Raw genomic sequence first — 11,830 nt, 5'->3', positions numbered from 1 at the left:
CTGCCTTAGCCAGAAATCCTGCTCCGAAGGTGAAGTTCACCCTCCGGCCTCGCCTCTCCCTCACTCTCCTGCCCTCCCCTCTCCAGCCACCCTGCTTCCCAGGCAGGCTTCCACCTGGGCGCTTTTGCATTTGCTCTGCCCTCGGCCTGGAATGCTCTCCCTCCGGACCTTCCATGGCTCCCTCTTTCCGTCTCACCCGGATTTTTCTCCCGGCGCTTTCTCGGTGAGGCCTGTCCTTATCTAAAATGACAGCCCCTCCCCCACCACCTGCACTCTCTCCCTGTCCCCTTCCTGCTCTAGGGTCCCCTCAGCGCTTATCGCTGTTGACAATACTAGTAATTTTCCTTGGGTCTTCTCTTTCTCATGTGCGTATTCCACGAGGGCAGCGATAATAACAGGCACACACGCATCCAGCCCTTGAGATGCGCCAGGGACTGCTCTTAACTCTCTACTTGTATAACTCGTTTACTCCTCACAACACCCCTACGAGGTGGGTACCGTTATCGTCTCCATCTTATGGGTGAGAAAACCGAGACCCAGCGGTCACAGAGCTGGTCATGGAAAAGCCAGGGCGGGAGCGAGTCTGACTGCAGAGTGCATGCCCTCCAGCGTGGAAACTAGAATTGTCTCCCAGGCGTCCTGATTAGCGGCAGACACCTGTGTGCCCATGCTGGCCCTGCACGTGCACCTGCTGGGTGAAGGAAGGAACCCCGCTGGTTGACCTCAGCCCAGCAGGCTTCTCAGAGAGGGCGACGCACGCCGGGGCAACTGGAGAGGATTCCCGGGGTTGTGCTCCCCGCAGGCCCTGACCCTCCAGGACCGCCTTTCCGGCAGTGAGATAGCGGGTCAGCCTCGCTTCCGGGAGCACCTATGCGACTCCTTTCTTTGCTCTCCTTTCCAAGTCCCCAGGGCTCTGAGCCCCAGTGCCCACCTCCTAACAGGTGTGTTATTTCACCTCGGCTGCTCGCGACATCTCTAAAGTAAACTGGCATTTGCGAAGAGCGCCCTTTAAATCTCAGGCGAGCACGGAGTGGCTTCATTATCGTGAATGAATCTGGCCATCTCGCCCTGGCAGCCCAGCACCATTGGGAATCATGGTGAAGCCGACGGGGTGCTGCCCAGGGGGTGCCCCAGCGGTGGGGCGGGGGGGAAGGGGCACCTCTGCGGGATGCCTGCGGCCATCAGTCATCTTGTCCCCCCCGGCCACGCCCCTCCTCCCAGACCGCCGCCCTTTAACACAGTCTGGATTTAATAAATTCATATGGGTGTTTAACTTAAAAAAAAAAAAAGTGGGGCGCCTGGGTGGCTTAGTCGGTTGAGCGTCCGACTTTCGCTTAGGTCATGATCTCGCGGTTCGTGGGTTCGAGCCCTGCGTCGGGNAAAGTCGGTCACAAACACTCAGGCTGCCTCCTCGGACTGCTTCCAAACAACCACCCTGGGCGGTGGCGGTCCCCAGGGCTTGGGAACACAGGAGACCAGGAACCAAGTCAGAGTAGTGCTACGTACTGTTGTCATTTAAAATCTCCCGTTTGCCAGCACTTTATTCAGCTCCTCAGGCTAGCATTCTCCTTTTCTAGAGGCCTGTGGAAACCAGACCCTCCTGCTTGCTCGAGCTGCTGTAGACCTTGAGGCCAGGAAACAGAATAGCTTACAGCTGGAGTTACCTGCTGCTGCTAAGATTAGAAACCGAGCCCAGCGTCTCGCCTCCTGAGCTTGTAGAGCAGAGCTCCCGTGAGTGGACGCTTGCACCTGCCGCTGTGGGTAGCCTTCCCCAGTTCCTGGCCCCTCAGCCCACCTCCGACGTGCGTAGGTACCAGCTCGTCCTGTGCTTCTGTATGGGCTGTCCAGTCCCACTTTTACGCGCAATGCCTTCTCCCCCATATTCGCTAAGAGACTTCTGGTCTGAAGATCTGCGGTCACCAGCAGGAGAAGGTGCTTTGAGGGAGCCCTCTGAGCAAAGGTTCATGTGGCGAACGGAAACCACAGCACTGAGGCCACAGCCAGGGCGAGCCCATCCACCAGCCCGTCCACTGGGGCCTCACTCGAGTTCTACTGTGCAGACACGCACGCCTGGAGATGTGCTCTCGCCTGGCCTCTAGGCCGGGCCACAACGGCCTCGTAGAGATTTTACACCAGGGATTATTAGAAAGAAACAAAGGCCCTGACTTTTCCACTTGAGAACGAGTTACATAAGCTACCTGTGTATATTTAAGAAGTGCTCTGTTTTGTGAAGGCTCTGAGTTCTGCCCTTGATCCTTCATCATAAATAGCTAGTGGTTCATTTATTTATTCATCTATGCAAAGGGTATTGAGCAAATGCCACCGTCCGCCAGGCATTTTGGCAGGCCAGCGCGAGAGATACCAAGATGTAGAACATGTGGGCTTGCTCTAGCCTCAGGTTACAGATCAGGGAAAGTTCTGAGACGTGCGCCCAAGAAGCTGTAATACTGGGTGAGAAGTCCCGAGGACGCGCTTAGGAATTTAGATTCCTTCCAGCTATGAAGATAAGGGAAAGCGTTATGGTGAAAATCGCTTCTCAAGACTTTCTATGTGAGTAAACCTATGAAATTGCATTGGTCTGGGAGAGTGGATGGCGGTTTAAATCTATGAATTATTCAGGTCCCTGATTCTACCGCTGCTGCTGCGTCCCCTCCTCCAGCAGAAAGCATGCAGGCGGTGAGGAAGAAGGTGAAACGCACATCAGCCCAGTATTCCAGTTTCCAGACAGAATAGAGGTTTATTTGTTTAGCGCAGGTGAGAGTCACGTGTATGAGCGCAGTGGAGATTTGGACTGTCGGCCGCCCGTGTCCGTTACCTGTGCGGGAACCCCACGCTCAGTGGGGCCTCCGTATCAGGGACAATTGCATTTGGCAGCGCCAAGTCCGCAGGTGGCCATATCTCTGTGCTTCTGGAGCCTTCAAAATCAAGTTAACTGATCTGTCTTCTCCTCACGCCCCCACCCCCCATGGCTGGCAGTGGGGAGGCGGCGGCCACGTGCCTCAGGGTTTTCAGAGGCTTTCCTCAAGCTGGGAGCCCTCTGTTCAGGCAGGCTGACCTCTGAGTTCCCTGCAGGATCTCCCGTAGAACAAATCCAGCCCTTTGGTCTCCTGGAGGGGCAAAGGCTGGCTGTGCCTACACGTGGGAATCACTTGGGGCGCCTTATGACAAAACACACCTCATCGTCCTTAGGCCACAGGAATTAAATCAGAACTGCTGAGCAGGTCCTGTCCTGGGAGTTGGTAAAATCTCCCCCAGGGCCCAGCACCACAGGGATCCTGGGATGTGCAGGGCTCTGTCCCCAAGTCCCCGGTTAGGGGCGCCAGCAGGGTGAGTGGTCTTACCTCTTGGCCTCTCCAGTGACTTCCAAGATATGGCATGACTTCTGTTTTTAACGTACGACTCAACGGTGTTTCATTAAAGTCAGCTCTCATTCTATTATGTGTCACTAGTTGAACATTAATAGGAGCCAGATTTCCAGAACGTCCCTTTTTTTTTTTAATTTTTTTTAATGTTTTTATTTATTTCTAGGAGAGAGAGAGAGAGAGACAGCGTGAGCAGGGGAGGGTCAGAGAGAGAGGGAGTCACAGACTGAAACAGGCTCCAGGCTCTGAGCTGGCAGTCAGCACAGAGCCCGACGCGGGGCTCGAACCCACGAACCGCGAGATCATGACCTAAGCGAAAGTCAGACGCTTAACCGACTAAGCCACCCAGGCGCCCCCAGAACGTCCCTTTCTTGAAGCACGCAAAACCGATTTTCCCTCTAAACACACATGCTGTTCCCTTCCTGCCCCAAACGTAGTTCCTTCTCTGGGCTGCCTGTGGCTGTTCCCCAAAGATGCTAAGCCGCAGAGTCTGGTGTTCAGGGATCAGATCTATGAACTTTGACCCCCTCACTCCAAGACCCTTTGGCAGTTTGTCTTACTCCCCAACCTGGCCTGGAAGCCACCAGTTCGGGGCCGCTCGTTCCTACGTGCGTTATGGGTTATGCTCAGTAAAGCGGGAGCAGAGCCCTCCCTGAGGAGCAGACGGGGTCCTTGGGAGTTTCCACCCGCTTTGTCTCCTATCCCGGACATGCTTTCTACCCTTTCCCCCCGCAAAAAATCATCCTTATAGATGCACTGGTGGGCTCAGCCTCCCCATGCCTGATCAGAATGTACAGAGGCCACTTTGCCCATCATCTTGCATTATGTCTCTTTGGGCCTGCGTTGCAGGCAGTCAGCTTCCATCAGCGGAAAGTGCAGTCTCCCTAATCAGACAGAGTGAGGTCCCCAGGGGTCCTCAGGCTTCCAGCACCAGAGCCCCCACAGGCAGGGGGTTGGAGGCGGTACCGGGAAGATAGGGGCTTCTGTGAACCGATGCCCATGTGCTGGGCTGCGGAGGGGCGACCCGTGGACGCGATGAAGGTGGCCTGGGGACTGTGGCCGGGCCAGCTGCCTGCCCTGAGTCCATGCCCAGGACACTGTAGCAGCACCGGAATGGAAGGGAAGGAGGGGTTCCTTGTTATCTAGAGAGGAACATTAGGAGAGTCCTGGAGGGAGTACGCCTGGGCGGCCTCCCTCTGTCTCATCAGATGTGAATATGGTGTCTGGAGTGAGGGTAAATGGGAATTTGATCTGGTTTGGGTTTAATCAGTAAAACCAAGTCAACACACAGCACAGCCTGCTTCATTCTAAAGGTAAGTGAATTGCCAAAGCCTCAGACAATTGCATTTTGCAAAGTATTCAGTGAGGCAGGCTAGACGGTGGCGTTCTTGCCTCACTGAGAAGGTGGTTTTCCCAGCCTTTGCTCTGCTTAAAGGCGGCCCCGCTGTCCGGCGAGCGGCCGTGGAGTGGAGCAGCGTCTCTGCCTGACTGGGACCACTGGACGGACACATTGACAGTGACCGACTCCTCTGTGGCACAGCCCTCAGCTCCCTGTCCCTGGAGAAGGGAGGAGGATGGTCCGGGGTTCGAGGGAGCCTACCCCAGGTCCTAAAAGGAAAAGAAGGATGCTTCACCCAGCGCGAGTTCGCCGTGGCCCGATCTAAGTTAGTGCCTCTTGCCTCTGACTGGGCGCTCGGTGCCCAAAGTGACCTTCTGTTTCCCTCGGTTCAACTTGGCATGAGTCCGCTCACGTGCCTTGAGCAGCTTTCTCAGGCTGAGAGCCCTTACTGGCTGCTCGGGACTGTGAGTCCGTGCTCCAGGCGGAAGCCAGCAGCCGTGAGAAATGTCGTGGGGATTCGTACTGTGACAAGAGCGAGCCGCCCCTTTCTGGTATTCTTTAAAAACCGTAAAGACGTATAGAAACCTTAGTTGCTGAAGAGTAAGGATTACTATGTCCAAATTTTGGTTCATTGCTCTCCTTCGTTTCCTTCAAAACATACTGGGCTTTCCTCTCATTGCCTTTCAGAGTTACGGACTTAGTACTTCCTTCCTAAAAGCACCTCTGACGGGCTGGGGCAGTTAGGTCGTGCCCTCACATCATCCTTCGCATGTTGGGGGCAGTGGTTTATCACCACTGAGTCAAAGATTTGCCTTCCACCAGACCAGAGGGCCATGTGTCTGGCCACAGACATAATGCAGCATTGCCAGTCAGGGCATACCCCCTCCAGGGGTACACGGGACGCTTCTGGAACTTAGCCTCTTTCCTGAAACCACCCATGGCAGTTTCTGGAAGAGCCCAATAAATTAGAATCATACCGAGGCCTGATGAAAGGTTTTCCTTTATACCCAACTGGGTAACATAAGTCCAAATAGCGTGTGGGTTCCTCTCGTGCTCTGTGGGCTTAACTGACCTCAGCAGTAAAGCAGGAAGAAAAGTTATTTCCATTTTTTTTAAAGCCAGTGATCTACTTTTTCAAGAGACTAAAAGGCTTTGGACAAAGATGCCGTAACAACCTCATATAAACAGGAATTGGACAATGAAGCAGTGTGGTGATCAGCCTTTCTGCTAGGTGGACTAGAGCTCTGAGCCGTAAGGAAAATACTGTTTAATCAAGAAGGGCCAGTAAATAAAAGAGAACCCATGCCTCCATGTCCATTTTCCTATGATAATGCAGCTTTTCTCACACAGTGGAGTTCATTGTTGATTCTGCCAGTGATATTTCTGTTTTAGGGAATGAAGTTTTCATTTTCTGCAGGAGAGAGAAGTCGGGCAAATTCTCCGGTGCAATTATAGCATCCAGAACAGGAATCTATCCCGTTTTAAAATAAAAATACTCCAGTGCATCCACTTTACGAGTGGGCTTCCTTTCTCATGGAGAACCTTCCTCCCTTCAGATCACAGGTCAGCTTGTGAATTATGCCCAGACAGATGAGGGACCTAGACCCCCTCTGAGTGGGTGGCTGAATGTTACTGGCGAGAAGCAATGTAATTGTGAGAAGCAACTGGTCCACCAGAGAGCTTCAGGGCCCGGGCCCATTTCCTGGTTCAGTGTTTCTCAAATGCCAGGTTTCAACACAGTAGGCTGTGAAATAAATTTAGTGCTTCTCAACTGGCATTTTGGAAAACAAAATAGATAGGAACGCTAAAGTTAGATTATTGCAAACAGGAAGGGAAAGTGTTGCTTTGTGGAACTTGGGTTTTAGGGGCATGCACACTCAGGCGTGATGTAATACACGGCGGTGTTTTTTACCAGTGGGTCACGGACCAGGAATTTGGAAAAACATTCTTCTGGTGTGCTATTATTGGGAGAGGTTTTTTTGGTTTGGGTTTGGGGTTTTTTTTGCAATTGCTCCTGAACGTCCCATATTTGAAGTTAAAGCAATAGCCACAACAATAAGAAACACAGAAAACACATAGGGAGTGCTGGTTTGCAGAGATCGGGAAGGGGGAAAATAAAAATCCTGAACCAGCTGCATCACCTGTGATTACAGTCTGGAAATGTGCCCTCAGCCAGGGAAACTGCAGCAGCCCCATGTTGCCAGGGCGGGAGGTCCAGGTTCCGCGGAAGCAGGTGCAGCGAGCGCACACAGATCCGCCAGCCTGCCTCAGTGCTGGTGAGAGGGTCCCAAGGCGTTCGCTGGCAGCCTTGCTGGGGGAGGCAACACCGTGTGTTTGAGAGAGTTTTGCCTGTGGAGTCAGACATTGACGAGCCCTTGGCCATGGGCATAAAAGTACCTACTTCGTGATGTTGCTGTGACTGAGTGCAGTAACCAAGAGCAGGTGCTTTCACAGAGGTTAGGTCACTTAATGTGCCTTGTGCATTGATGCTCCCGTCTGTCACTGGGCAACAGAGAGCGGAGCGTCCAGTAGAGGACCCTCTTCTTTTCCTTATATACCACTGCCTCATAGTGATTGGTGACGGGGAAGGGACAGGAATAGGAAGGGGGTGGGTCGGAAGCCAGGCCCAGGCCCGTGAAGAGATGACTGTGGGGAGCTGGCCCCTATGGGGAGCCGCCATCTTCTGTGGACAGCTGGGCTGTGGCAGTGACTTCCCTGTAGCGCCCCCCACCCCCCATGCCTAATTCAGGGCCATGTCATCACCAAAGCCTGGCTCTACTGCTCTCCTCCCTTGGCGCAAGCCCGGGATAGCCGTCATCTCAGCAGAATATCTTGCCCTTGACATTTGGGGCCACAGACCTTTCTACTGGTGGAATTCTACTCATGTTCTCCAAGCAGCAAGGACACTGCTGCCACCCACCCCCCCAGTCTGTGTCTAACCATACCTGTGGCCTCCTTCAGGTAGAAGATATCACGGCCAGCCATGAGGCCGCTGTCCTGGAGATGGAGAGTAACCACACGGTAGCCATCGCGATCCTGCAGGATGACCACCACCACAAGGTCCAAGGTAGCTAGCAGCCGCGAGATGTGGGCCATCCAGGGCGGGTCATGCGAGCCACACCCTTCCTGCCTGCCCTTCTTGCTCCTCTTCCCATTTTCCCTTCCTTTCCTTCCTGCTGTGTCTTCTGTGTTGCTTCCTGTGGAAAGAAGAGATGGAAATCCAGGACCCATCCAGGGAACTCCTTCTTTCCTCAGAAGCAGTTCCCCTCAGCCTGGCCTGGAATGAGAACCCTAGAGCATTGTCTCAGGGGCCGACGCCCGGCCCCGCTCCCACCCGGGGCTCCTCTGTGGCTGCCGTGGGGTGCTGCTGGCCGTCATGATTGCTCACAGCTCCCGAGATGATTCTGACGGGTCCCCAGTCTTGAGAACCACTATTCCAAAGCAGGCCTGGAGATCCTGGGCTTTATCTTGTCTCGAAACGTCTTAAAACAAAATGTCAGGCCGTTGCAGGTCAGTGCACTTCCTCCACATTTGTGGTGCCCTCGGGGCCATAGCAGCGTCCAGCTAGATCTGCATCTCCACACCTCACAGTCCTGCAGCGTGTTCCCTGTGGGCTAAGTGGAGTTCCAAATGGTGGGATTTCCTTTTACATTTTTGTAACTTGAATTATCTTTCAGTACGTAGAGGCTTTTGTGGGTCACAACGACAGTAGCATTTACTGATTCTACTAAGATTTTCACCTTGTGAAGGAACCTTTTTTTTGACAATCATGTACATTAACATTTACAATTTATTTTTCAATGTCTACCCCCCTTGCTTGTTTTCTCCTAGTCAGCTGATTGTGAAAAGTATATTAAAAACAATGAAATGTAATACATAGATTAATAAATTTTAAGAATTTGAAACTTCACATTAGAGTTTAATTTTTTTTAATTTTTAAAAAATAATTATTTATTAGAGAGAGGGAGAGAGCAAGCAAGGGAGGGGTGGAGGGAGAGGGAGAGAGAATCCTAAGCAATCTCTGTGCTTTCAGCACAGAGCCCCACATGGGGCTTGATCTCATGAACCATGAGATCATGACCTGAGCCAAAATCAAGTGTCGGATGCTTAACGGACTGAGCCACCTCAGGCGCCCCTTAAAATTATTTAAGGCTATTGTGTTGCCTTTTGTTTCTGTATTTTCATAAAAATAGGCCTGGTAGATTTTTGTGATGAATGAAATCTCACTTAGACACCATATCCAAGACCTTTGAATTATATATAAATGTCAAGGCATTGTAGATGTATTTAATGATAGCTAAAAAATTTATTACTGTGGTCAGGATGGTGCTTTCAATGACCATTAAAACTAATCATGTAGACAGAGCCAGGTTGACCAGAAGGCTACATGGCTTTATATCAATGAAATCAGCACAAACTTTTTTTCCCCCCAAATGTAAATTTCAGCTATAAACAACTGGATTTCTTAGAGACTTTCACCATCATTACTTAAAAGATTTCAGTCAATGGAAACCACAAAGTCTTTCCTAGTTGCTGCTCATGCCAGCCAGAATGATAATTGCTGACCTCCAGTGCTCTCCTGTTCTAAGCATGTGATCCTGGCTGATTAATGAGACCTTTCCTCCCTGCAGTTATACCATGAAAACAAATTGCTTGTGTAGCCAGAATGAGATAAGCTTCACCCAGCTAATAAGTCTCTTCCCATCTGGAGGAGAGTAGAATCCGTTTGCTTAATAACTCATATATGACATCTTTCTGCCTTACTTACAAATTATTACCAGAATGACACTTGTAATGGGATAGAATTGTTCCAGACTCTGCGGGAGGAACCAGTTCAATTAGTCCTTCTGTCTGAGCATCTTAATATCGAATCTTTGCTCAAGCAAATCCTAGAGATCTGTGGTTTCCAGAGGACGGCCCAGAGGCCACCAAGGGGTCGTTGCAGAAACAGCGGCCCCATTCACATGCCCATTCCCCAGCTAGCTCCGGGTGGGGGGTGGCACTGTGGCTGCTGACAGTGCTCTCCTTGGAGGCCACCGTCTTCAGCCCCAGATTGCTGCTTCATGGTGGAAAGAAGAGTGATTGAACTTGGATTACCCAGTTGTTCTTCCATGAGGAAAGCTTGGAGAGTCAATGAGTATTGTACATGGGGAATCCAACTTGGCCAGGGCGGTGAGAAAGCAGGTTGTAGGAACCGTGTGTGTGTGTGTGTGTGTTGTGTGTGTGTGTGTGTGATGTGCACGGGTGTTTATGGAGATGTGTTCGTGATCACGATTGTATTGTTTGCTTCCCTCCCTCACTCCTTTGCTCTCCCCTCTTTCTCTTTCTTTGTCTTGTCCCCTTCCTCCTCCTTTCACTGTCCTCTAACTGGCGCTGCGTACAATTTCAAAATAATGGAGAAGTCTATTTAGGCTTCAGTCTGCGATATACCAGGGTCCCTTATTCACCTAAGTCCTAAGTCTGGCAGAGTCATCTTTGATCGTTTTCAAAAGACCAAATTAACTATTGATCTCTTCTCTCCAGAACTGATGTCCACCCATGAGCTTGAAAAGAAAGAATTAGAAGAAAATTTTGAAAAGCTGAGGCTGTCATTACAGGTTAGTATTCATTCCCTTAAAGGTGTATTTGTTTTTAAAGTTTATTTGTTTTGAGAGAGAATGTGTGCGTGAATGAGTGGGGGGAGGGACAGAGAGAGAGGGAGAGAGTGAGCGAAAGAGAGAGAGCGAGCGAGCAAATCCCAAGTAGGCTCCACGCTATCAGCGCAGAGCCTGACACAGGGCTCAATTGATCTCATGAACTGTGAGATCATGACATGAGCTGAAGTCAAGAGTCAGACCCTTAGCCAACCAGGCCACGGCTAAGCCAACCAGGCACCAACCAGGTGCCCCAGTCAGTATTCGTTCTCTTAACTCATTATCAAGATAATGGCAGTGTCATCGTGCCTGTACACAGACATTTATCCAGCACCTACTGTGTACTAAGCACTGAGATATAGAAGTAAATGAGTAAATGAGACTTAAGCCCTGCCCTTTGGGAAGTCACTGTCCGCTCAGACAGCTGTGACCTAAACAGTGACAGCACAAAAGGTAACGCGTGCTTACGCCCAGTGAATGATGCCATTCATGAGCACCACAGGGGTTCTGAGATGCTGTTCCCCACTCGTGTGTCTGACCTGAGCTGTGTCGGAGAAGGGAGGACTTGAGGACAGCATTCTAGGCAGGGGGCTGGGGTCACAGGGCTGTGAAGGATAGATGTCACAGGACATGTTCTGGGAATGATCAAAGGGGCTTCAGTCACCCGGAAGTGGGTGAGATGAAGACAACTTTCTTTGCCTTCTACCGCCAACCTACAGAAAATGTGGCTCTCTGCTACCAGGAGCCGCCTGGCTTCCCTCTGACCTCTGTGGGGAGAAGGAAGGGTCTCCCAGACCACGTGCCTCCCCCTCCTGCCTTCTAGAGACCCAGGCCCGCCCCCGCCCCAGGGCCTGGCTGCCTAGGAAGCAAGGGTGAGGTCAGTGGCCCCACTTGTCTTCCCAACCATGGCAGCCCCAATCACAACAAGATTCTTTGTTAAATATGAGGAACACTCAAATGGGGAGATTGTGGGAGGTGAGTACCAAAACTGTATCACAAGGCAAGGATTTTGCTTCTTTGATGGGGCACTTTCCCCTGGCAGCGTTCACTGTCCAGAGCTGGCCCACCAAGAAGAGAACCCAGGACTGTGTAAGAGCCAGTATCAAAACTGTTGAGCGTACTATTCAGAAGTTTTAAAGTGAGACCCTGCCTGTTGCAAACCCACTCCCGACCCGTCGATCCGTCGATGGTCCTGCAGTGTGCCTATGCCGCCCTCACGCGGCTTATCCTCGGCACCTTAACCCCAAACTGCCTCCAGGGACCCCACATCCCCCACCGTCAGCTGCACACCCCCTAGGGCGCACAAACCAGGACCGTACTGTGTTGGAACAAAACCCCCATCCAGTCCAAAACCCAAAGAATTGAGAGTTTTGTTTCATATGTGAGTCTTCACACTGCCGCTAGCATTAAACTGTTGTGAACTGCACATACTTTAGTGGTGATTCTCCGTGGGCAGATTTCATTTGGGCTGGAGAATATTTGATGTCAATAGGACG

General features: G+C 51.5%; 1 protein-coding gene across 4 annotated transcripts in view; it reads left to right on the top strand.

Annotated features, from left to right (window-relative positions):
- The window catches only part of MTUS2 (microtubule associated scaffold protein 2), a 376,214-nt gene that overhangs the window by 350,031 nt on the left and 14,353 nt on the right, over positions 1-11,830 (top strand). For all 4 annotated transcript variants that reach the window (XM_077745435.1, XM_077745433.1, XM_077745434.1 and 1 more), the window contains 2 exons: positions 7,663-7,768; positions 10,225-10,298. In XM_077745435.1, the coding sequence (XP_077601561.1) occupies positions 7,663-7,768; positions 10,225-10,298 (180 nt within the window). The remainder of the gene's footprint in view (positions 1-7,662; positions 7,769-10,224; positions 10,299-11,830) is intronic.

This window comes from Crocuta crocuta, unplaced genomic scaffold (assembly GCF_008692635.1).
Source record: "Crocuta crocuta isolate KB4526 unplaced genomic scaffold, BGI_CrCroc_1.0 scaffold258, whole genome shotgun sequence".
NCBI lineage: Eukaryota > Metazoa > Chordata > Mammalia > Carnivora > Hyaenidae > Crocuta > Crocuta crocuta.
The sequence above is the reverse complement of the archived record's forward strand: the minus strand, read 5'-3'. Positions and strand labels throughout refer to the sequence as shown.